The sequence below is a fragment of the Saccopteryx bilineata genome, chromosome 2 (assembly GCF_036850765.1).
Source record: "Saccopteryx bilineata isolate mSacBil1 chromosome 2, mSacBil1_pri_phased_curated, whole genome shotgun sequence".
Classification (NCBI taxonomy): Eukaryota; Metazoa; Chordata; class Mammalia; order Chiroptera; family Emballonuridae; genus Saccopteryx; species Saccopteryx bilineata.
The window spans coordinates 370,931,545-370,958,574 of record NC_089491.1 but is presented as its reverse complement, the minus strand read 5'-3'; the positions used below and the strand labels follow the sequence as shown (position 1 = coordinate 370,958,574).

The 27,030-nt window shown below is 42.9% G+C and overlaps 1 protein-coding gene across 2 annotated transcripts in view; it reads right to left on the bottom strand.

The window, feature by feature from the left end:
- The window catches only part of GPATCH8 (G-patch domain containing 8), a 91,947-nt gene extending 77,893 nt beyond the window's left edge, over positions 1–14,054 (bottom strand). For both annotated transcript variants that reach the window (XM_066263445.1, XM_066263446.1), the window contains exon 1: positions 13,968–14,054. In XM_066263445.1, coding sequence (XP_066119542.1) covers positions 13,968–14,012 — 45 coding nt within the window. In that variant the 5' untranslated portion in view covers positions 14,013–14,054. The remainder of the gene's footprint in view (positions 1–13,967) is intronic.
- Between the last annotated feature and the right edge of the window lie 12,976 nt (positions 14,055–27,030).

Below are 27,030 nucleotides of genomic sequence, written 5' to 3'. Positions count from 1 at the left end.
CAGGCAGTGGCGCAGTGGATAGAGCGTCAGACTGGGATGCAGCAAACCCAGGTTTGAGACCCGAGGTCCCTGGCTTGAGCACGGGCTCATCTGGTTTGAGCAAAGCTCACCTCAAGCAAGGGGTTACTTGGTTGGCTGAAGGCCCGCGGTCAAGGCACATATGAGAGAGCAATCAGTGAACAACTAAGGTGTCGCAACAAAAAACTGATGATTGATGCTTCTCATCTCTCTCCATTCCTGTCTGTCTGCCCTATCTGTCTCTCTCTCTCTGTCACTGTAAAAATAAATAAATTAAAAAAAAAAAAAAAGAATAGAACCTGGCTGACTTGCATGTTATTAAAATACACAGTAGTTTGCCTGACCAGGCGGTGGTGCAGTGGATAGAGCGTTGGACTGGGATGCCGAGGACCCAGGTTCGAGACCTCAAGGTCGCTAGCTTGAGCAAAAATAAAAAATGCTCACCAGCTTAGACCCAAGGTCGCTGGCTCAAGCAAGGGGTTACTCAGTCTGCTGAAGGCCCGCGGTCAGGGCACATATGAGAAGGCAATCAATGAACAACTGAGGTGTCACAACGAAAAACAAACAAACTGATGATTGATGCTTCTCATCTCTCTCCGTTCCTGTCTATCTGTCCCTATCTATCCCTCTCTCTCTTCCTGGAAAAAAAAATACACAGTAGTTCTAGTTTCTTACAGGTCAAGGATTCTGCTTCCAAGCACAAGACAAATGTGGAAACTTTTGTATTACAAATTTAGCTATGGTGATCATTTAAATATAGACAGAAATTGCCCTAAATTTATCAATGTAGTGTTAATATGGGAATCCACATAATCCCACAGCTGTGCCTTTTCCAGTGATTAACTGTATTGTAATTAATTGGAAAAATTAGAACTAGAGAAGAGAAAATTATTGGGACAATTCTTCAAAGATCAAAATCAACAGCCCACATTCTCAAATAACAAAACACTATTTAAGATTCTAAAAAAGGTGACATTCTCTTCCATCTTCCTATGATTATTAAAATTTAATACAAGTTCTTTTAAAATTTAATGAAAAATTATTATTCATAGACAGTGGATCTAAGGTTTCTGATAAAGTAATCAATTATTAACATGAGGATTATACACATTGAAGTTTTATTATTTTTATTTTATTTTTGTGAAAGAACGGGATAGACAGGGACGAACAGGCAGACAGGAAGGGAGAGAGATGAGAAGCATCAACTCATAGTTGAGGCACCTTTGTTCACTGACTGCCTTCTCAACTGTGCCCTGATGGGGGGGGACCTCCAGATGAGCTACTGACCCTGAGCTCAAGCTGGTGACTTTGGGGTTTTGAACCTGGGTCCTCATCATGCTAGGCCTATGCTGTATCCACTGTGCCACTACCTGGTTGGCCACACTTAAGTTTTAAATCCTATCGAACTTTTCCCACTTAGATTAAGTATGAACCTAGTTTAAATCCATTTTATCTTTGGCAATATACTGTACCACTCATCTTAGCCCATTCTTTTCGCACCTGGCTCTGACTATTGAACTGTATATTATAGATGTTCCTGTCTCTCTCTGCACCAAATCTCTACAACTGATATTTATTTTTTGTACTGTATTTACAATTATTCCTTTAGAGATAGTCTAATGTCACTAAGTGGATCTATTAATCATAGTCCTACCTCACAACTCAAGTAACATACAGTACTTGATTATAATTTGGACTTTCTAAATTCAAAACATATGATGCTGATCTCACTTGCCATGGACAAAAAATAAAAAAGGTATGTTTAGCTGATAGAGCCATCCTGGATAGTTTCCATCTATGAACAAAATCAGTCCTCCACTACCACCAAATAAGTGAGAGACTTCATCTTCATCTCTGTCCTCTTCTCTTATACTCATTCCAAATAAACTAATTGTAGTATTATCCTAAACAATTCAGAAAAACATCTCTGGAGGCAAAACCTATCCAAATAGAAATGGACATTCTAGGGGATTATTAGTGTCATTTTATTTGTATAGTTAAATTTTATTTCAATTTAGAAAGTGGACAGGAACACCATTGTGATCAATTCCTCAAAAACCCTAACCCTTCACTATTGTTTTCATAATCATATAGTCTGATTTACAACGATTTCCAGTATATTATAAAAACCAAAGATCTCTGAAGTCAGAGACACCAGAAATCATCATTGCCATCTGTCCGCTGTATAACCTTGGGCAAATTACCAAACCTCTAGGCTTAGGCCTGCTTCCCCAGCCGTAAAATCCAGATGATTACTCTACAGTATTACAGCACAGGTTGTGAAGTTTAAAGAGGTACAAAGTAATGAATTATTATTTTAAAGCATAGTTGAGACCAGTCAATAACCCAGAAGAATAAATTCAGCTATTAAATTTAATTACATGTAAATTGATAGGAAAAATAATTGGCTGCTAGCAAGCTCAGCAAATAAGAACTTGAAAACACATTACATTGGGTCATAGATATGAGCATATCACACACTGGTCTAAAAATACATGCACACCTGTTTGACATACCAAATTTTCTGGATAATTTGACTAGGACTGGGTTCCAAAAAAACACTATACTTGAAAAATTAAAATTTTAAAAGCCTCACATAAGCAATCAATCCTTTTCAGAAATGAATGCAAAATAGAGCACACAATTCTTGAGGCATTCCGAAAGGTAGGGAGAGGCCCTGGCCAGCTGGCTCAGTGGTATGAGTGTCAGCCCAGTGTGTGGAACTCCTGGGTTCGATTCCCGGCCAGGGCATAGAGAAGAAGCGCCCATTTGCTTCTCCACTCCTCCCCATCTCCTTTCTCTCTTCCCCTCCTGCAGCCAAAGCTGCATTGGAGCAAAGCTGGCCTGGGCACTGAAGATGGCTCCATGGCCTCCACCTCAGGCACTAGAATGGCTCCAGTTGCAACAAAGCAATGCCCCAGATGGGCAGAACATCGCCCCCTGGTGGGCATGCCAGGTGGATCCCAGTCGGGTGCATGCAGGAGTCTGTCCTCTGTCTCCCTGCTTCTCACTTCAGAAAAATACATTTAAAAAAAAAAAAGAGACAAAAGGTAGGGAGAGCCCTGACAAGATAGCTTGGTTGGTTCGAGCTTCACCCTCAGGTATAGAGATTACCAGTTTGATTCCCGGTCAGGGCACAATACAGGAACAGATTGATGTACCTGTACATGTCTCTGGTCTCTCTCTCTCTCTGTCCTTTCCTCTCTCTCTCTCTAAAAATCAATAATAATAATTTTTTAAAAAAACATAGACAACAGTTAAGAATTCCTCTGGGACCCATAGTAATGCCTATTATTCATTTTACCACTGGCTGATATGATAGATCTCTGTGCAGACATTTAACAGAACTTTTGCACAAGTCCACAGAAAAACAAGCGTATGTATCACACAAAAGGAAATTCACAACTAAAAGATGATTGCTGTAATTAAATACAATATATAATAAAGTGAGATTATAACTATCTATTACACAATCTCCATACTTGAAATATCCTCTAGGACAGCGGTTCTCAACCTGTGGGTCGCAACCCCCGCCGGGGTCGCGACCCACAGGTTGAGAACCGCTGCTCTAGGATATCAAAGAAATGGTTCAACCTAGATAAAACTACAGCAGGAAGCTGAGTCTCCAGTCTGGACGTTTTCCTCAGCCTATACAGAGTCTACATGCTTTCCATTATTTAACCATTAATTCAAATAACTGAACAACTTCTAGATGCCAGACCCTAACTCAATGCTGGAAATAAATAAATAAATAAATAAATAAATAAATAAATGAGAGACTCTCACTCAAGGAGTCCTAAGTCCAGTAAGATAAGACACTGTACATTATAAGAAGAAAGTACATAGTAGGAAAGGTAAAACAGCACAGTTGTAAAAGGCTGAGACTGGTCGAAACTACCTGAAAGCTATTTTTTCAACTAACTCTGTGAGCGGGGTTAAGTTTTTCATTTGTAAAATGGAATAGGATCTACCTTACCAGGGGGTTACATGAGATACTAGTGCAGGGGTCCCCAAACGTTTTACACAGGGGGCCAGTTCACTGTCCCTCAGACCATTGGAGGGCTGGACTATAAAAAAAACTGAACAGGCCCTGGGCGGTTGGCTCAGTGGTAGAGCATCAGCCTGGCGTGGAGTCCCGGGTTCGATTCCCGGCCAGGGCACACAGGAGAAGCGCCCGTCTGCTTCTCCACCCCTCCCCCTCTCCTTCCTCTCTGTCTCTCTCTTCCCCTCCCGCAGCCAAGGCTCCATTGGAGCAAAGATGGCCTGGGCGCTGGGGATGGCTCTGTGGCCTCTGCCTCAGGCGCTAGAGTGGCTCTGGTCACGACATAGCTATGCCCTGGTTGGGCAGAGCATCGCCCCCTGGTGGGCGTGCCAGGTGGATCCCGGTCGCGTGCGGGAGTCTGTCTGTCTCTCCCCGTTTCCAGCTTCAGAAAAATGCAAAAAAAAACCCCAAAAACCGAACAAATCCCTATGCACATTGCACATATCTTATTTTAAAGTAAAAAAAACAAAATGGGAACAAATACAATATTTAAAATAAAGAATAAGTATATTTAAATCAACAAACTGACCAGTATTTCAATGGTTAACTATGCTCCTCTCACTGACCACCAATGAAAGAGGTGCCCCTTCCAGAAGTGCGTGGGGGCCGGATAAATGGCCTCAGGGAGGCACAGTTTGGGGATCCCTGTACTAGTGCATAACACAGCTAGTAAAAGAGTAATCACCCTACATTGTTAGCTAGTAAAAGTGTTACCATTAGTAAAAGGACTACTACTAAAATATGGCTGAAGTGCTATAGGAGCACAGAAAATGAAGCAACTAACTCTGCCTGGGAAAGGTGTTAGCGATAACAAATTGAGTCTTAGAAAATGAGTAGTAGGGGCCCTGGCCAGTTGGCTCTGCATTAGAACGTTGGCCCAGCATATGGACATGCCAGGTTCAATTCCCAGTCAGGGCACAGGAAAAGCGACCATCTGCTTCTCCACCCTTCCCTTCTCCCTTCTCTCTATCTCTCTCTTTCTCTCCTGCAGCCATGGCTCAGTTGGAGCAAGTTGGCCCCAGGTGCTAAGGATGGCTCCATGGCTGCAAAAACAAAATAATGAAAGAACCTAGCTGATCCAGACAACAACAAAACCTTCAGGATGGCAGGACGAGGGGAAAAAATATATACCTGTTACAAGGCATCAGATGCTTAAGATCCTTATAAGCCAAGTTAGTAAGTTTAGATCTTATATATTGAGACAATCAGGAACCATAGAAAAAGTCATCACATCTTAGGAGAACTGGCTACTTTTTTACGGGAACAAATGAACAAAATAGACTGATTTTGTCTTCTATTCTTATCCTTTTACGATGTGATGCTAACACAAAAAATGTTTGGAAAATGGAATTGTCTAGTACACCTATACACAGTAAAAAGGCCTGAAAGAGTACGCAATAAACAATCAATTAAATTTTAATACTACGATGTTTCTGAAAAAAATATATATAACATTTAGTGATAAGCACATCAACTATGCCCTACCAGTTAGGTAACTGGTGAAAAATACTGCCTTGTATTAAAGAGAAGGCATACCAGCACTCTTCTCCTTGAAGAGAGGCCAATGTATATACACCACAGCAGAAAAAACACTACAAAAGAAATCAGAAGATTAAAGTTCAAAATCCAACTCCATACTAGGTAAAATAATTTATCTGGACCTCAGCTTCTTCTAGAAGAGTTACTACCTATTTTTATTTACTTCACTGAATTACTAGAAGAATTAGACAAGAACATACATAAGGGTGCTTATTAAATCACAACAGTGGCCCTAGCCGGTTGGCTCAGTGGTAGAGCGTCGGCCTGGCATGCAGAAGTCCCGGGTTCGATTCCCGGCTAGGGCACACAGGAGAAGCGCCCATCTGCTTCTCCACCCCTCCCCCTCTCCTTCCTCTCTGTCTCTCTCTTCCCCTCCCGCAGCCTAGGCTCCATTGGAGCAAAGATGGCCCGGGCGTTGGGGATGGCTCCTTGGCCTCTGCCCCAGGCGCTAGAGTGGCTCTGGTCGTGACAGAGCGAGGCCCGGAAGGGGCAGAGCATCGCCCCTGGTGGGCGTGCCGGGTGGATCCCAGTCGAGCGCATGCGGGAGTCTGTCTGACTGTCTCTCCCCGTTTCCAGCTTCAGAGAAAAAAAAAAAAATCACAACAGTATATGATATGTTACCATTCTAATATTCAAGGTTAGATGATTTAACCATACCTTGGTGCCTGTTTCTTAACTTCCTTTCCTCTAATGATCTTGCCCATTCTACCTCGGCCATTTCACTCTTATGGTCGTTAAGAATATTCTCAACCCTCCCATAATCTCTATTTCAAACACTGTCCTCTCCAACCACAACCTTCTATCTTTTCAGTTCATTTCCTCTAATACCTTCACCTCAATTCTTAAATCCCATCAGAATTTACAATCCCATTGGTCCCACTTTTTACTCAGCCCATTATCCCTTAACACAGCTTTAACTCTAAGTAGAGCACACCTAATACAATTGTATCTGAATTAATCTTCCCTGAGGAAAACTGCTTTGAATTCTATCCCCATTTTTAATTTTTTTAGCTTTCTTTTATTGATTTGAGGGAGAAAAAGGGAGGGGAGAGAAATACCAATTTTTTATTCTACTTAGTTGTGTATTCATTGGTTGCTTCTTGTATGTGTCCTGACAGGGGATCTATCCTGCAACCTTGGAGTAATGGGACAACACTCTAACCAACTGAGCTATTAGCCAGAGTCTCCCCCTGCTTAAACGCTTTAAATAGCTAGTACATTCCTGCTTAAAGCATTAAAATAAAACTTAATTTTGTAACCCTACCTTTCACTTTTTCCCTGTGCCCAAAGGTTTATTCATTGTCCTAAAAACCCAATCCTGCTTCGTCCACTTCTTTCTTCGCCTTGGCTATTTTCTCCAACTGAATGCCTCCCATTCTTTTCCTTTGCAAGAATGCACTCCCATCATCTTACAAGACTGGTTTAAATGCTAACTGCTTCAAAAAGGCATGCTCAATCATCTAATTTTCAGGATCCTCTCCTTTCCTTAGAGTTTTACATTTATTGACTATACTATTCATCTGATAATCATGCTGGTCTTATAAGCAATGAACTAAATATTATTATTTTTGTTATCCCTCCATCTGTAACAAAAGCTCCTTAAAGAACATTTCTTAACCAACCTCCCCAAGGCATAGTCAGACATACTTCTTCATACCATTACTATCCAAATAGTTTTATTTAATAATAAATTTTTTAAAGATTTTATTTATTGATTTTACAGAGAGGGGAAGAGAGAGGGGAGTGGCGCAAGAAGTATCAACTCATATTTGCTTCACTTCAGTTCGTTCGCTGATTGCTTGCCGTATGTGCCCTGACCTCTGACCAGGCAAGCCCAGGGTTTAAAGCAGCGACCTCTGCTATCCAGGTCAACGTCTTTCCACTGTGCCACCAAAGGCTAGGCTTATTTAACAGTCTTTTAAAAAATTAGTTTATATTCTAGAAAATAATCTCAAGGTAAATGTATCTATCCCTTGGTATCTCTTATGTAAATGATATACTAAAGTAGTATTAAACCAATTATATTTTCAACCACTTTTGCCCTTCCTTTTAAGATATCTCATATTACTTATAGCATTAAGGGAAATTACTAATACTACAGCATATAATCCACAAATATCAGGTTTAGCTTCTTCTGTAGTCAAGACCAAGAGTATAAAATTCATTTCCTGATTTTTGATATTACCTACAAAAATAGTGAAAAATAAGCTTCCATTCTCTCATCAACTCTGGAAAAATGTTACATGAGATATGAGTACTTACTTTTCTAACAATTATTTAAAATGTCAGCCACAAAATACGATAAATTACTTTTTCTATTTCAACTTTAAACCCGTAGAGCTGTTTTAATTTCACTTCTGTAAAACATAGATAAATTGAATTCCTCTTTGAAATCAATGTAATTGCCACAGAGTGGCAAGGATGACAATAAATAATTGTAAAAGTAGTTTCTTGTTGCTTGAGATTTATTTGACCTCAACATTGTCAGTAAAAATAAGAATTAAGGAAAGTAACAGGAAACTAATGTTTTAGCCCTAATTTTAATTTCTTACTGTCTATAGAACTTACTAAAACATGTGCTATGAACCTATTTAGAATGCCAAAGCAACTTTAGCTACTTTTTCTTCAATACATTCCTAAAGTAGGTATAAAATACTTAATGTATTATTAAATCCCAAAGAAATCATTTAGTATAAGCATGACAATCCAGTATTTTGTCTTTCAGCCTGAGCACATTTAAATTTCTGCACTGACTAGTACAATATGCACTAAGAACATTTGATTTGACTTCCAGAGCTAAATGGACAATTCACTTTTTATAACTGAAAAATCATCACAGCATCTTCTGGTATTCATTGCAATATCAAATCAATGATTTCTTTCACTATTTGTGGTGGTCATTTGTAATTCCTTTTGTAATTACCATGAGTCAGCTTTCACTTAATACTAAATGGCAATACTAATATGAAAAGAGAACTAATGCCAAAAATGCAAACAAGTAAAAGTACCAAGTTATTTCAGGGAAGGAAGGAATTTTAATATAATTCAAGAACTGGATTTCTACCTCAAGCTGGAATACATTTTCATTAATAAAATATGAGAAATTTATTAAATCACAAGAACAAAGATAAAACCTCTACAAAGATTTCAAATCCTCAATTCAAGAAGTCAGGAACTTCTGCAAGTCCTTTTCAGAAAATGCTAATTTTGACCACACCAAAAAAATGTCCTTTTTTTATTTTATCATGTACTCAAATAGAAATTATATGGAAATGTGTATTAGCTATGAAGCAGCACAATCAGGATATGTATGTGTTTGTTTTTTCAAATCGTAGTCACAGATTTTAATCCCGGTTATGTAACTTATCATAAAGGCCTAAAAATGTGATAAGAGAATCTCTCCAGAGTACCCTAATGAGAACTGTGTGACATGTATGGAATAAAAGAAAAGACAACAAAACACCTATTTTTCTATACTACTGATGCACTAGAACGGTCCTGTAATAATCAGCCTAATAGAGAGAATATTTGTTTAGATCTGTTTCTTCTTGGTCATCACATGTGTAGTCCTGATACGCCAAGGCTGAAGATTAGATCCCCAGTCAGGGCACATACAAGAATCAGTTAATGAATGCATAAATAAGTGGAACAACAAATTGATTTTTCTCTTTCTCCCCCTTCCTCTTCCTCTAAAAATCAATGAATAAAAATATTTTGAAATAAAAATATCTGAAGGTCACATTCTGGTATCATACATGAAACACAAGAAGGAATCTTACAAACATATTACATAAAAGTAATACATGACTTGTTTATTGCTATTTACCATTATGATTATTCACATAGATCATAGAAAGTTCTTGGGTAATTTTTATATTTTTTATTATAACCTTTAAGATAACATTTGTTTCTCTCATCACTTTATTACTCACTGTAATCATAATTCTTTTTCATTAGAAATCTAATGCAGCCCTGGCCGGTTGGCTCAGTGGTAGAGCGTTGGCCTGGCGTGCAGAAGTCCCGGTTCGATTCCCGGCCAGGGCACACAGGAGAAGTGCCCATCTGCTTCTCCACCCCTTCCCCTTTCCTTCCTCTCTGTCTCTCTCTTCCCCTCCTGCAGCCAATGCTCCACTGGAGAAAAGATGGCCCGGGCGCTGGGGATGGCTCCTTGGCCTCTGCCCAGGCACTAGAGTGGCTCTGGTCGCGGCAGAGCGTCGCCCCCTGGTGGGCGTGCCCAGAAGGCGCGCCGGGTGGATCCCGGTCGGGCCCATGCGGGGGTCTGTCTGCCTCCCCGTTTCCAGCTTCAGAAAAGTACAAAAAAAAAAAAAAAAGTGCACATGGCAATTAACCAAAGAACAACTCAAGTGAAACACTGTGAGTTGATACATCTCGCTCCACCCCCCCTAAAATTAATAAATAAAATCTTTTTAAAAAATCTAATGCAGAATACATCCAGAACAAGGTGGAATGAGAGGATCTTTTAAATCACCAGCCTGCTAAAGGCACACAAACTGAAGAACATTTCCTTACTAGTATTCAGCTGCATCACCATTAAGCACAACCACTGTTTAACACCTGATAGTTGTACATCACTGTACAAATAAAACTTTCCTTAGTGAACCTATTATTACAAGTGTTAAATACATCTACATCCTAAATGTGAAAATACACCTTAATCTGGCAAATGTAGGCAGAAGTCATGTCATGTTCAGAAATTGAGGACAGATTCTTAAAGGAGTAGTTAAAACTCCTAAAGCTTTTTAAAAAATAAATACATCAGCCTAGATCACAAAAATTAAATACCACTTTAAAAGGCTACACAAAAGAATGTCTAAACTAAAACAACAGTTAACAATATGTCCTTTAAAACAGTGTAACTGATCACTGTCAGAAGCCTCCCTAAAAGCCCTAGGGAGACCAACAAGAAACAAATCTGAACAAAATAAAACAGATTAAAAACTAATTGTAGCCTGACCAGGTGGTGGCGCAGTGAATAGAGCGTCAGACTGGGATGTGGAAGGACCCAGGTTCGAGACCCCGAGGTTGCCAGCTTGAGCGCGGGCTCATCTGGCTTGAGCCAAAAAAAGGCTCACCAGCTTGGACCCAAGGTCGCTGGCTTGAGCAAGGGGTTACTCGGTCTGCTGAAGGCCCACGGTCAAGGCACATATGAGAAAACAATCAATGAACAACTAAGGAGTCCCAATGAAAAACTGATGATTGATGCTTCTCATCTCTCTCCGTTCTTGTCTGTCTGTCCCTATCTATCCCTCTCTCTGACTCTCTCTCTGTCCCTATAAAAATAAATAAATAAATAAAAACTAATTGTATTACCTCTCTAAAAACCCATTTGTTCTGTGTGACCTATAAATTTATATCATCTATAGTCAAGGCCTCAATTAGTTATATAAAATATATAACTGCCAGTAAAGATAACAGTCCTGAGCACAGGTTCAAAAATCAAAAAGCCAGAGTCTGAATCCAGGGTCTGCCACTTACCAGCTCTGTGTACTTGGAAATTATTTAACTCTCTGTGCCTCAGCCGCTTCCTTTGAAAAAGTGAGTAATAGTACCTATCTCATAGGATTATTGTGGAGATTGAAATAATACATGTAAAGCCTGTAAAGTGGTACCTGTTTATTATTAAAGTTATCAAAAACTCTTGAAATCGATATAATCTTATTTAATGTCACCCCAATAAATTTAATAAAAACAAAACAAAACCTCTTAAATGTATGTCCTTGATAATGATTATTCTTTATGTTCATAAGAGCTTCAAGTGGCATACCACAGCTATTCCTCCTCATTATACCAAACATCTCTGAAACTTCAGGTGTTCACAAAACCTAACAGTGAACTCACCTTCGACTCCACAACTAAGTTCAAGAGACAACTTGACGGTGTCTCCAAAATTTGCACTTGATGGTAAATTGGCAAAGAAAATAGTAGCCATGTAGAACTTACCAGAGAAGATGCATGGAAAAATTTCCAGCACTGTAAGATTTGTTTAAAGCAACAGGATCTATGTACTTGGTTTGGGAACCTACTTTGATTTGTTTTCAAGTGTATTCAGTGGCTTCACCTTGTTTATCACTTAAAATCTTAAAAGGAGGCCATATTTATTTTTGAAAAACCTGACCCTGAAAAATTTTGATATACTACTTGCAGGCGCATCCTATTACAATTTCTCTCCAATAACTTAAATCAAAGGACATCATTAATGAAAATCAAGCTATACTTTTTCCTTTAGTAAAACATCCAGAGAAATATCATTTTATTTTTAAATGAAAGCTTTTTAAGAAATATTAGCACAATAATTTACAAAAGTTTTAACGTCTTATAATTGTCTAAAAGCTTTAATTCCCAATACCCTACCCATCCATAGCACTAGAATATCTAACTTTAAAAAAAACCATTTCCCTGGCTGACTCAATACAGCAGGCATTGGTAATTCCAACATAAAAGAAGGAAATAAACTTAAGATATATGTAGTATCTTCAAAGTACTACCAAACTAAACAATAGGTTTTACATAACTCCAAAATATATAACTGGCAGTTACATATTTTATATAACTAATTGAGGCATCAACTATGGAGGATATGAATTTATAGGTCACACAGAACAAATGAGCTTTTAGAGGTGATACAATTAGTTTTTAATGTTTTCTTTGTTCAGATTTGTTTCTAGCTGATCTCCCAGCATCAGAAAACAAAATATAATCTCACTTGAAAAGTAGAGGCTTTCTCAATTTTTTCAGGTGACAGCATCTACTCTGCTATCCAGTTTTCAAAATCTTCTTTCAAGGCCCTGCAAATCCTTTTTTTTCTTTATTTAAAACCTGCTGAAATTCTGTGGTTGACAGCCATTTTCCCTCTAAACTTATTTGTTCATCACATTATCTATTTTGAATTTTACTAGGTCACCTTGAAATTCTCTCCTCTGAAAAGCACTTGGGGGTTTTAGTTATCAACGTCTCTTTAAAAAATTACTAATAGAGCCTACACATCTAGCAGCCTACGTCATTTTATGGTGCTAAAGAACAATCTTTCTCAGGGATCAAACCGCTAATATGAATTGCTTCCAACTTCCCTGGATCTGCATTATATCCTTAAACACCTTGAGATCCTGTATTGTGCTGCAGCTAGCTGTACAGCAGGCGCATGATCACAAGGCTTTCCAATAGCCCCCAGATCCCTTATCGTTGCAAAATTTCTCTCAAGCGTTCTATACACTCGACTATTCAGTGTTGGTTTAACCTGTTTATTTACCAACCCATCCATTTCAGGGAACTCAAACCCTTCAAACTGCTTCTGAATAGTCCCATGTTACTTTGAGAATGATCTATCTGCAGGATAAAAACTTGAGTTCTGAGGTTCATACCCTGACCCAAATTGCTGTTGCCAGGATATGCGGTAGTAATGCAGTGGTTTCTTAAGAGTCTCTGAGGATGTATCTTATCATAGAAATAGCCAATTTCTACTAAATCTCTCGGAACTGCCGAGATTTCGGCGGTAACACTGCTCAATAATGCTCAATAGGAAAGTATTCTAAACAGCCGAAAGATGAGTTATTCTAATTTGCCTCTATTTTTTTCCTCAATAATGCTTGCTATCACAAGGGCATTTTTCTATACGACATTGGCAACTGGAGAGCGAAAAATCAAGCTTTTGGCACTAATCATACGTTTGGAAAGCCCATTATCATTCTGCTGCTTACGATTCTTCCTTAGAGATAAAATGTGGGGCGAGGCTCACATCGACCATAGTCCTATAACTTACTGTTTTCCAACCCCAATTAACGGCCTAATAATAATAACAAAACACGCCCGGAGAAATCTCAATGTTTGACTAACCAAGAAAGCGTATAATAACTAATGCACTCTTTCCCAAGTGAGGAATTTGAAAAGTAGACAATGAAAGGAATTTAATTATTAGAGGAGAACCCCCCCCCAAAAAAAAAAGAGCTGTGAAAGCAAAACCCAGGGGTTCGGAAGTCCCAACACTCGTCCCAAATCCTCTCAACCCAACCCTCTTTTCCCGGGGGAGCCAGCGGTGCGCCTCCACAGGCCGGGCAGACCCAGGAGAGCACAGCCCCTAACAGCGGCCAGGCCGGGGTTCCGAAACCCGGAGCTCACATAGGCTGAGGCCGCAAACCCGGCGACGTGAGGTTTAAGAGATAATAAAATATGGGGTGAGAGGAGATGGGGCCTCGTCTCAAGGCGGGAGGCCCCTGGAAGAATCGCAGGCGGAGAAAAGCGAGCTGGTTCGTAAGCCGGAGCAGAACCTGGGCGGAAAGAGCAGGAGTAGAGGAGAAGGAGGTTTCGGTTGGGCCAGCGCCTTCCTCGGATCCTCGGCGACGCCCGTGTTTACCTGAAAGTCTCGGTCTTCGTTGAAGCGGGAGAAGCGGTCCGCCATTTTGCCGCCTTCTCTCCTCAGAACGACACCCTCCGCTTCGCTCCCTCCCTCCCGCGATACCCGCCCCCTCGGCTCAGCTCCCCAGTTCCCCGCCTCTTCCCACGCCCACCCAGCGCGCGCTGGCGAGGAAGGGTGGGAGCGAGAAGGCGCGGCCTGACCGGAGGCCGGGAGGCGCATGCGCCTTTAAGTCCCAGAGGCGGAATCTTCCCTTTTTATCGCTCGCTCTGCGCACCGCCCAGGGCGACCCGGGCTGCCGCGCGTGCGCAATCACGCCAGCGAACTGCAAGCGCTTCCGGAGAGAAAGGGCGCAGGGGGTATGGTACCTTGCTTCCGGATGTTTTCCACCTGCTCTCTCCCCTAGTGTGTTATCTTTTATTAACGTCCTGCTTCCCTGTGTTCGCAGAAGCCATTACCCTGCTTTCTTCATCCGACAATAGTATAATGTAGTGGCTGAAAGTGCAGATTTTGGAGCCAGATTGTTTAGTTTCGATTCCCGCTTCTCCCTAAGGATTCCAGGGGTAGTCAACCTTTTTATACCTACCGCCCACTTTTGTATCTCTGTTAGTAGTAAAATTTTCTAACCGCCCACTGGTTCCACAGTAATGGTGATTTATAAAATAGGGAAGTAACTTTACTTTATAAAATTTATAAAGCAGAGTTACAGCAAGTTAAAGTATATAATAATAACTTACCAAGTACTTTATGTCGGATTTTCGCTAAGTTTGGCAGAATAAATCTTTATAAAACAACTTACTATAGTTAAATCTATCTTTTTATTTATACTTTGGTTGCTCCGCTACTGCCCACCATGAAAGTGGAAGGCCCACTAGTGGGCGGTAGGAACCAGGTTGACTACCACTGGTAGACGGTGAACAAGACAGGAAAGATAACTTTTTTCATAGGGCTTACATTTCCAGTGAGGACTATCAGATAAATAATAAAATAATTACATAATCCCAGGTATTAACGAGTGCTACGTGAAGAAAAACTGGTGCACTGATAAGAGGGACTTCTGAAATTACCCTTTACTGAGGAATAGCAAGGGACCCACACCTTGGAGCAGAGGAAATGTTAAAACTAAAGGCCCCGGCCCTGGCCGGTTTGCTCAGTGGATAGTGTCTGACGTCCCAGGTTTGATCCCTGGACAGGGCACACGTAAGAGTCGACTATCTGCTTCTTCTCCTCTCCCTCTCCCACATCTCTCTCTCCTCCCCTCTTGCAGCCAGTAGCTCAGTTGGTCTGAGCATTGGCTGCAGGCGCTGAGGATAGCTGGGTTGATTGGAGCATAGGCCCCAGTCAGGGGTTGCAGGGTGAATCAAGGTTGGGGCATATGTAGCAGTCTGTCTCCCTATCTCCCTTCCTCTCATTAAAAAAAAAAAAAAAAAAAAAGCCAGCCTGACCAGGCGGTGGCACAGTGGATAGAGCGTCAGACTGGGATGCGGAGAACCCAGGTTTGAGACCCCGAGGTTGCCAGATTGAGCGCGGGCTCATCTGGTTTGAGCAAAAGCCCACCTGCTTGAACCCAAGGTTGCTGGCTCCAGCAGGGGGTTACTCGGTCTGCTGAAGGCCCGCGGTCAAGGCACATATGAGAAAGCAATCAATGAACAACTAAGGTGTTGCAACGCGCAATGAAAAACTAATGATTTTGGCCCTGGCCGGTTGGCTCAGCGGTAGAGCGTCGGCCTAGCGTGCAGAGGACCCGGGTTCGAATTCCGGCCAGGGCACACAGGAGAAGCGCCCATTTGCTTCTCCACCCCTCCGCCGCGCCTTCCTCTCTGTCTCTCTCTTCCCCTCCCGCAGCCAAGGCTCCATTGGAGCAAAGATGGCCCGGGCGCTGGGGATGGCTCTGTGGCCTCTGCCTCAGGCGCTAGAGTGGCTCTGGTCACAACATGGCGATGCCCAGGATGGGCAGAGCATTGCCCCCTGGTGGGCAGAGCTTCGCCCCTGGTGGGCGTGCCGAGTGGATCCTGGTCGGGCACATGCGGGAGTCTGTCTGACTATCTCTCCCTGTTTCCAGCTTCAGAAAAAAAAAAAAAAAACTAATGATTTTTTTTTTTCAAGGACAGAGAGAGGTAGAGTCAGAGAGAGGGATAGATAAGGACAGACAGACAGGAATGGAGAGAAATGAGAAGCATCAATCATCAGTTTTTCCTTGCGACACCTTAGTTGTTCATTGATTGCTTTCTCATATATGCCTTGACCGCGGGCCTTCAGCAGACTAAGTAACCCCTTGTTGGAGCCAGCGACCTTGGGTCCAAGCTAGCGAGCTTTTTTCTTTTTTTTTTTTTTTTTTTTTTTTTTGCTCAAAGCCAGATGAGCCCGCGCTCAAACTGGCAACCTCGGGGTCTTGAAAAACTAATGATTGATGCTTCTCGTCTCTCTCTGTTCCTGTCTGTCTGTCCCTGTCTATCCCCCCCCCTCTCTCTCTCTGTAAAAAACAAAAAAACAAAAACAAAACAAAACCAGTGACTGCTAAGAACTTGACATTTTCAAGCAATCATTTGAGAGAAGTTATTTCCCAGAGACCAAAGTTGATCCAAATGAACTAAAGCTGTCTGGGCTTCAGTTTCCTTTTTATAAAACAAGGAAATTGAATTTTGTAATCTTTACTGCTATTCCCAGCATTAATTTTGTATGGGTTATGATTAAAATTTTTCTGTTTTGTGACATTCCTGAGGACCCCACCTAGCCCTCTTGCTCCTTTAGCCAAAATATATAAAATATGGGAGGGGTAGCAGGACTTCCCTGCTTTTGGAAAGAGTAGTTGACAGAAATCACACAGTGGAAAATGGCCCTTAACTACCCTAAGAGAGTCAAACACAATGTAATTTTTTCTAGAGGAAGGGTGTGTATCTTCTTATGCCACCCCTTGCCTCACCCAACCCCCAATCCAAGTAGAATAAGGTTCTAAGTAGTGAAAAGAGCTCCCTACCTAAGGAGAGGCAGAACACAGAATTTATACATTGTAAAGAGAATTGAGGGTAAATGTGGCAGATTGAATGACATGGCTACATATGACACAATTACCCATTCTCCCTCTACCAACCTCACTAAAATGATAGTAAAAGGATAAGAAGGGCATAAATTCACATATACAAAGAGACCCAAAGAAGCGACAATAGCAAGCAAAAGATGTTAACATTTTGGAAGCTGGAGAGCATAGATAAATGGAAATGGCTTTAGTAGAATGGAGAAAGCAAAGTTCTAGAGTGGAGAAGCCAGGAAATAAGTTCATGAATGCTGAGGTGTACTAGAAAGGCTCAGAAATTGGAATCACCAGATACCACTGAAGGTCAGGGTACAGATGGAGTGGAAAACAGGAGAATTGGTTACAGGACAGGTTAGAGAGCAGTTAGATTCTAAATCCCTTTCCCAGAAAATTGTGGAGTGTTCTCCTTTTGAAAGGCTAGACCAGAGACACTTTTTAACATAACTGGCACATATGAGGAAGGAGATATCAGCCCTGGACAGTTTACTCCATAGATAGAGCATCAGCCCAGCGTGCAGACATCCTGTGATCTATCCCCAGTCAGGGCACACATGAAGAATGACCATCTGCTTCTCTTCTTCTTCCTCTCCCCCTTCTCTCTCTCTTCTCCTCTCACAGCCAGTGGCTCAATTGGTTTGAGTGTTGGCCTCAGGCACTGAGGATAGCTCGGTTGATTCGAGAATTGGCCCCAGATGGGGGTTGCGGGTCAGGGTGCATACAAGAATCTGTCTCTTTATCTCCCCTCCTCTCACCTTAAAAACAAAAAAAAAGGAGAAGGAGAAGAAGAAGAAGAAAAGGAAATACCATGCTGGAAATGGGAAGGTTTGGTAACAGCCAACATTATGGGGCTTCTTGTAGCAAGAAACCACAGGATTCCTCTCTGGGAAACTGGCTAAGGGGGAAAAACAAGTACCAAAAAATGGGAGTGAGCAGTGGGGTCTCCCCAACATAAAGGTCATGTTCCTGCACAAATAACCCACAGAAGAATCCATCATTCAGGAAGCTCCATCTACACAGAGCTTCCACTCAGCTATTCGTTATGTAAGAATGGATAGCCAAGGATTATCAGACATTTGAAGGAAACCTGTAACAAGGAAGAAAGAGACACTCTACCCCAAGACAAAACACAGAAAAAGGAATTCAGAGGAACCAGAGATAAGGGAATCAGCGAAAGAAATCATCAAAAATTATAATCAGTATTCATGAAGCTATAAGATCACATCAGGGAACAAGGGACCACATCAGGGAGAATGGCATGCCACAAGGAAAATAGGATATTCAGACAGTAAGAAGTACCTTTTGCCTGACCAGGTGGTGGCACAGTGGATAGAGCCTCAGCCCACATGGGGTGCTGAGGACCTAGTTTTGAAATCCCGAGGTCGCTGGCTTGAGCACAGTATGACCCCATTGTCACTTTCTTGAGCCCAAAGGTCACAGAATTGAAGCCCAAGTCACTGGCTTGAGCAAGGGGTCACTGGCTCAGCTGAAGACCCCCTCCCCATCAATGCACGTATGAGAAAGCAATCAATGAACAACTAAGGTGTTGCAACTATGAGTTGATGCTTTTCACCTCTCTGTCTGTCTGTCCCTATCTGTCCCTCTCAATAAATAAATAAATAAAATCTTTTGTCTGACCTGTGGTGGTGCAGTGGATAAAACATCAACCTGGAATGCTGAGGTAACCAGTTCTTTTCGAGTTTGCCTGGTCAAGGCACAAACAAGAAACAACTATGAGTTGATGCTTCCCACTCCTCCCTCTGCCTTTCTCTCTCTAGCTTGTCTTTAAGATCAATAAATAAAATCTTTAAAAAAAACCCACTGACCTGTGGTGGCACAGTGGATCAAGGGTCTATCTGGAATGCTGAGGTTGCGGGTTCGAAGCCCTGAGCTTGCCCGGTCGGGGCACATATGGGAGTTGATGCTTCCTGCTCCTCCCCCCTTCTCTGTCTCTCTTCTCTAAAATGAATAAATAAATAAAAATTTAAAACAAACAAACAAAAACAAACAGTAACTTTTGGGCTCTGGCTGGTGGCACAGTGGATAGAGTGTCCTCCCAGAGTGCCGAGGTCTCTAGCTCAGCTGGGGAGGTGCTGATTTGAGCCCTAGTGAGGACATGATGCATCTCTCTCTGTCTCTCTTTCTCTCTGTCTCTCTCTTCCTTTCTGTCAAAAAAATAAAAAGTAACTTTTGGAAGTTAAAATATCTCAAGTAGAAATGAAAAGTTCAATAGAAGAGTTAGAAAATAAAGTTATAGATATCTCCCAGAGTCTACGGCCATACCACCCTGAACGCGCCCAATCTCGTCTGATCTCGGAAGCTAAGCAGGGTCGGGCCTGGTTAGTACTTGGAAGGGAGAAATCTCCCAGAAACAGTAAAAGGGTGGGCCAAGTCACCTTCACTTTCTCCTTAATTTTTGCAGTAGCTACTAAGTGTTCTGCTTCTACCCTGGACCTCTACAAATAACAACTGAGCTGTGGTGATTCTGTAAAATGTCAATCAGATCATATCAGTCCCTTGTTCCAAACCTCCAGTGGTTTTGCCTATTAATCACCTACCACCATCTCACCTTTTTTTTTTTTTTAACTATATATTATTGATTTTACAGAGAGAAGAGTTGGGGGGAGTGAGAAGTATCAACTCATAGTCGCTGCATTTTAATTGTTCATTGCTTGCTTGTTGTATGTGCCTTGACTGGGCAAGCCCAGGGGTTTGAACCAGCAACCTCAGCACTCTAGGTTGACTCTCTATCCACTGCGCCACCCCAGGCCCGGCCATCTCACCTTTTTTTTTTTCTTTTCTGAAGTTGGAAACTGGGAGGCAGTCAGACAGACTCCCATATGCGCCTGACCAGGATCTACCCAGCATGCCCACCAGGGGGCGATGCTCTGCCCATCTGAGGTGTTGCTCTGTTGTGACCAGAGCCATTCTAGCACCTGAGGCAGAGGCCATGGAGCCATCCTCAGTGCCCGGGCCAACTTTGCTCCAATGGAGCCTTGGCTGCGGGAAGGGAAGAGAGAGACAGAGAGGAAGGAGAGGGGGAGGAGTGGAGAAGCAGATGGGCGCTTCTCCTGTGTGCCCTGGCCGGGAATTGAACCCGGACTCCTGCATGCCAGGCCGACACTCTACCACTGAGCCAACTGGCCAGGGCCGTCTCATCTTTTAAGACCTCGTTTTCCTCTCTGCCCCCTACTTCCCACCTCTCTGGACACACTGATCTCTCAGCTTTACCTTCTTCCCATGGGCCTGTTTCTACATCAGCCTGCCCCACTTAGCAACTTAACTATATGCTGTTCTTTCTACATGTCATTTTTTCCTAGGTATCCACACCATTGCTCTTCATCTTCTGGTCTTTATTGAAATGTCAGTTCCTCAGTAAGATCTTCCCTGATCACTTTAATTAACATTTGTAGGCCCTGGACGGTTGGCTCAGTGGTAGAGCATTGGCCTGGCGTGCAGGAGTCCTGGGTTCGATTCCCGGCCAGGGCACACAGGAGAAGCACCCATCTGCTTCTCCACCCCTCCCCCTCTCCTTCCTCTGTCTCTCTCTTCCCCTTCCACAGCTAAAGCTCCATTGGAGCAAAGTTGGCCCGGGCGCTGAGGATGGCTCTGTGGCCTCTGCCTCGGGCGCTAGGATGGCTCTGGTTGCAGTAGAGCGATGCCCCAGATGGGCAGAGCATCGCTCCCTGGTGGGCATGCCGGGTGGATCCCGGTCGGGCGCATGTGGGAGTCTGTCTGACTGCCTCCCCATTTCCAACTTCAGAAAAATACAAAAAAACAAAAACACATCTGTAGTTCTGCAGTCTGAACTCCCTAGACTCTTTCTCTAATTTTATTTTTCTCCATAGTACTTTTCACTTTCTAAAATGTAAAATAAACTCCATGAGAGCAGGGATTTTTCTCAGTTTTGTTCTCTTCTATATCCTCAGAACCTAGAATAATGAATGGCACTTAGTAGGCACTATAAGGATTTGTTGAATGTATGAGAAGGAAAATTTCTTTCTTCATAAGAAAATGTGAAGATCAATCCAATATCTGAATAGTAGGATTTCCAAAAAGAACAGGGGAAAATGGAAGGAAGAGCTTACTAAAGAAATAATGTATAAACCTTTTCTAGTACTAAAGGCCTGGGTTTCCAAATTGAGAGGCTCTAGCACTAGCACAATGAATTAAAAATTACTTGCTGCCAGATACAGTACTGAAATTTCAGGACACATGGGTCAAAGACAAACTCCTGTAGGTTTCCAAAGAGGAAAACTAGGTCACAAATAAAGGACTGGGAATTAGAACAATGTTGAACTTTTCTAAAACAGAGGGGAGGAAAATGAGGAGGAATGTCCTGAAAATTCTAAGAGGGGAATGTTTTCCAACATGGAAATCTATAACCAGTCAGCCATTCATCAACTGTAAAAGAGAAAAATGATATTTTTGACCTGCAAGCACTCCAAAAGAATTTGTCCCATGTATTCTTTCTCTGGAAGCCACTAGAGGATGTCCTGCAGCAGAACAAAGGAGTAAGACAAGAAAAAGGGAGACCTGAGATCCAGAAAGCAGAGCTACAACCTGACAAAAAGGCAAAGAGAATTCCCAGAGTGAAAGTATGGAGACATTGCAGGATAACAGCTGTGCAGCAGACCTAAAAAAACACCCAGTCAGGATAAGAACAGGAGGACACCAGAGGACAGAGGCCACAGGAAGGCTTTGGCAAGACAAAAAGAAATCTGACGGAATATCTAGTGGGTTTGGAAGAAAGATTTATGCTTCTCTAAAATGTATGAGTGTGTGTGTGGTGGGGGGAATCCAGTGATAAGAATATAGAAAACTGGCCTGACCAGGCGGTGGCACAGTGGATGGAGCATTAGCCTGGGATGCGGAGGACCCAGGTTCGAGACCCTGAGGTCTCTAGCTTGAGCGTGGGCTCATCTGGCTTGAGCAAAAAGCTCGCCAGCTTGTGTTCAGGGTCGCTGGCTCGAGCAAGAGATTACTTGGTCTGCTGAAGCCCCCAGTCAAGGCACATATGAGAAAAAAAATCAATGAACAACTAAGGTGTCGAACTAAGGTGTCGCAACGAGAAACGGATGATTAATGCTTCTCATCTCTCTCCGTTCCTGTCTGTCTGTCCCTATCTATCCCTCTCTCTGACTCTCTCTCTGTTCCTGTAAAAATAAATAAATTAATTTAAAAAAAATTAAAAAAAAAGAATATAGAAAACTGAGCAAATGAAAAATAAAGGACATTATGTCATGAGGAAAAACTATACAAAAAATGTTATCATAGTAAGCCTACTATACAACATGGTTTAATTGTGAATAATATTTATAATTATAATAATATAAAGTCTAAATATTGACCTAATAGAAATGTTTGATAAAAGTATACTGTGAGGGTGTGGGAAAGAGAGGATAATTTGAGAGATTCAAATCTTCTTACATAATAGGAAGTCAGTAGATAATATCTACAGTTAAAAAATATATCAAGAAATATTAGTATGGTCCTGGCCAGTTAGCTCAGTTGGTAAAGTGTTGTCTTGAAAGATTGTGGGTTTGATCCCCAGTCAGGGCACATACAGGAAGCAACCAATGAATGTACAACTAAATAGAATGACAAATGAATGCTTCTCTCTCTCTCTTTCCCCTTTCTCTCTCTGTCTCAGAGCAATCAGTTAAAAAGATAAAAAAGAAAGTAAGAGCATATTATTTAGAAATAAGAAATAACTGGAAATAAGCATGGTAAAAATAAGAAAGAGCTAAAAAAGTTGAAAGTGGTTGCTCCAAATAACAAGAATCGGCGTTGAGAAGAACTAAGGAAAGAATATAGAATTGCCGTTTTTCTTCCGGACATTCCCATACCTCACCCTCACCCAAGATCAGACATTCGGCAGCCAAATGGCAAGAGTGGGACTGACTCTGTGAACTTCCAACCTGCAAAAGTGTCGGATCAGTAAGCATGGATGGGGCTGTCTATCTTTTCCTCTACCCTTTTAAATTCTTGACTAGGACCCCATAACAAAAGGCTGATTAACAAAAGAAAAGCATACCAATTGCCTGACCAGGCAGTGGCACAGTGGATAGAGCATTGGGTTGGGACACTAGAGGACCCAAGTTCAAAACCTCAAGGTCTTTGGCTAGAGAGTGGACTCAACAGCTTGATCATGGGGTCACTGACTTGAGCATAGGGTCATAGATGTGACCCCATGGACCCTGGCTTGAGCCCAAAGTTGCTGGCTTGAAGCTCAAGGTCGCTGGCTTGAGTTCAAGGTCACTGGCTTGAGCAAGGGATCATTCGCTCTGCTGGAGCCCCTTGGTCAAGGCACATATGAGAAAGCAATCAATGAACAACTAAGGTGCCGCAACAAAGAATTGATGATTCTCATCTCTCTCATTTCCTGTCTGTCTCTCTCTGTCTCTCTTGCTAAAAAAAAAAAAAAAAAGCATACCAATTTGCTTAATATAACTTTTAAGTGATATTGGTGCCTTCATAAGGAAATGAAGACCTGAAGAAATGGTTAAACCTGAATGGTTTGGCCCTGGCCAGTTGGCTCAGTGGTAGAGCGTCGGCCTGGCGTGCAGAAGTCCCGGGTTCGATTCCTGGCCAGGGCACACAGGAGAAGCGCCCATCTGCTTCTCCACCCCTCCCCCTCTCCTTCTTCTCTGTCTCTTTCTTCCCCTCCCGCAGCCGAGGCTCCATTGGAGCAAAGATGGCCCGGGCGCTGGGGATGGCTCCTTGGCCTCTGCCCCAGGCGCTAGAGTGGCTCTGGTCGTGGCAGAGCAACGGCCCGGAGGGGCAGAGCGTCGCCCCCTGGTGGGCAGAGCGTCGCCCCTGGTGGGCGTGCCGGGTGGATCCCGGTCGGGCGCATGCGGGAGTCTGTCTGACTGTCTCTCCCCGTTTTCAGCTTCAGAAAAATACAAAAAAAAAAATGTTCAATAAATGTCACTATTATTAGTTTAAGAAAGGCAGTGATGAGATGGGAAGGATACAGAGTTCTGGTTCCAGCTCTTCACTTGCTATCTGTGTGACCTTGGCCAAGTGACGCTACCAGCATGAGACTCCCTGTCCTCTTCAACAAAATGGTTGTGATAACAGTGACAGCTATTTCATAGTATTATCGGGATTATCAGAGACAGTTTGAGATGAACATATGAGGTGTTCTTACCTTTCTCTGATGGAATACAGGGAGGGGATATAGGAGGAGCCCAGGGACAGCCCCTCATATAGCCACCAGGGGCCTGTTCTCCTCTGCATTGTACCCCAGCCTCCCCAGGAGACAGAGACAGCTCTTGGTTTCACCATCTTAACTGCCTCTCTTTATGATGAGAAAGGAGCAAAAGTCTAATTTTATTGATAAGCAAGTTACTTCCCTACCTCCAACCATTTTTTTTTTCTTTTTTTACAGAGACAAAGAGAGAGTCAGAGAGAGGGATAGACAGGCAGGAACGGAGAGAGATGAGAAGCATCAATTATCAGTTTTTTGTTGTGACACCTTAGTTGTTGAAGGCACTTTCTCATATGTGCCTTGACCGTGGGCCTTCAGCAGACCGAGTAACCCCTTGCTCGAGCCAGCAACCTTGGGTCCAAGCTGGTGAGCTTTGCTCAAACCAGATGAGCCCACGCTCAAACTGGCAACCTCGGGGTCTCGAACCTGGGTCTTCCACATCCCAGTCTGACGCTCTATCCACTGAGCCACCACCTGGTCAGGCTCCAACAAATTTTTTTTTTTTTTTTTGTATTTTTCTGAAGCTGGAAACGGGGAGAGACAGTCAGACAGACTCCCGCATGCGCCCGACCGGGATCCACCCGGCACGCCCACCAGGGGCGACACTCTGCCCACCAGGGGGCAATGCTCTGCCCCTCCGGGGCGTCGCTCTGCGGCGACCAGAGCCACTCTAGCGTCTGGGGCAGAGGCCAAGGAGCCATCCCCAGCGCCCGGGCCATCTTTGCTCCAATGGAGCCTTGGCTGCGGGAGGGGAAGAGAGAGACAGAGAGGAAGGAGGGGGTGGGGGGTGGAGAAGCAAATGGGCGCTTCTCCTATGTGACCTGGCCGGGAATCGAACCCGGGTCCCCCGCACGCCAGGCCGACGCTCTACCGCTGAGCCAACCGGCCAGGGCCTCCAACCATTTTTTTAAAACTATCATTTGTGCCTTCTAAAACGTGCAGGTACCAACCAGCTTATGAGGTTCAGAACATGTTACGTTCATATATGGCAGCATGACATATTGTATATTTCAAGCTGAAGGAATTTAAGAGGTGGCTTGTGCCAGAAGAACTTTCTGATCTTCCCCTGAAGAAGGTCATAAAACCTCCATGTGAGAGTTGCCTTCCTTATGCCAGAAAGAAAGAATCATCCCTCTGTTTGAAAACTAGGGAACACAGAAAGGAATATGAATGAGCCTTGACTGCGGGAGGGGAAGAGAGAGACAGAGAGGAAGAAGGGGGTGGGGTGGAGAAACAAATCGGCGCTTCTCCTATGTGCCCTGGCTGGGAATCGAACCCCGGTCCCCCGCACGCCAGGCCGACGCTCTACCGCTGAGCCAACCGGCCAGGGCCTATTGAACATTTTGGTATTGCAGTCTGTGGGTGTCATTTAATTTAATCTGAAAATAATCCAAATAGCTGGTAGCTAAATTGTCCGCTCAGAGAGGTCAAATAAATTGTTCATGTTCATGTTCTAATAAGATTCAAATGTGGTCTGTCTGTACCTGCTCAGGCACATAAGTGAGTGAATTGGGGTGGAATTAAAGTTGTGGGAGGACAAGAGCCTATGATATTTGGGATGCGCAAAGGCATTAAAATGCAATTCAGAAGAAAAAGAAAACCTTGTTGGCCATAAGACTCCCTGTAGTAGGTGGCCAATATGCTAGACCAGCTTCCTGGAGTGAATTCTTCAGCATATTCATTCCTTTCTTCATCAAATATTGATCATGTCCCTAGCCTGAAGCAGCCTGGCTCTAAGTGCTGAAGACACTGAGGTGAGCATGACAGGAAAGGTCCTTCACTGAGCGGGGTTGGAGGACAACAGGCAATACATAGTAAGCAAATGAGATTATTTCAGATATGGCCAGGTGCTGGGAAGATGATGTGATCGAGAGGAACTGGGTGAGGCTTCTTTAAATTCAGAAACAACCAGGTGACACCTCTAAAATAGGTGACATTTGAGCTATAAGCCGGGTGCCCGGTGTTATAAAGTGGGGCAGCCGGTTCTAGGCAGAGGCACAAGCCTGTTGCACAGGGCTCTGTACTCAGAACTGTATGCTTGTTGTAATGCGCTCTCTCTCTCTCTCTTCTTTTTCATACTTTTCTAGGCACTCATTATCATATATATAAAGTTTAAGACTATTGCAACCAATTCAAACAACAAAAAAGTGTTTTGAGCTGAGAATGATTAGGAGAGTGGATTGAAAGGAGGAGCATTTCAGCAGATGGTATAGAAAGAGCAAAGATTAAGCAGGTAAGAAACAACACTGGACCGGCAACTGGAATTTGGTGGGGATTGCCTAGCACTGATGGGGCCCAGAGGAAGAGGGGACAGGCAGAGGGTTGGAGTGGAGGTTGTTTATGGTACTCTATTTCGGGCATTGGGGACTAAAAGGAGGTCCAATTTGAAGCAGTTACATTCTTTTGTGCCGGGTTAGGACCTGGGCCAACACTGAAGTGCACGCACAACTCCCAGGGCTGCAATGAGAATGTGTGTGTGCTGCCACCTACCATTGTGCCAAGGTAATGCAGTTGAAAACAGCTGAAAGTGCTGTATAAAGTACTTTTTAAAATCTCTAACAATATCACAGATTTTTGACAAAAGAGTTATGAATTTCCAGGGCAAAGCCTAAGGGAAAGTAGGTCCCAGAAAGGCATTGGAAGAGAGAGCAGAAGAAATGGCCCAGAAGGCAGAAAAGAGGAGAAAAAGAGAGAAATGAGGTTGAGAGACATGGCGGAAACATGGAAAAGGCCTAACATAGTTTATTCAGAGTTCTAAAGGAAAAACAAGAGAATGTGACAAGGGTAATATTTGAAAAATAATGGCTGATTGGCGGGAG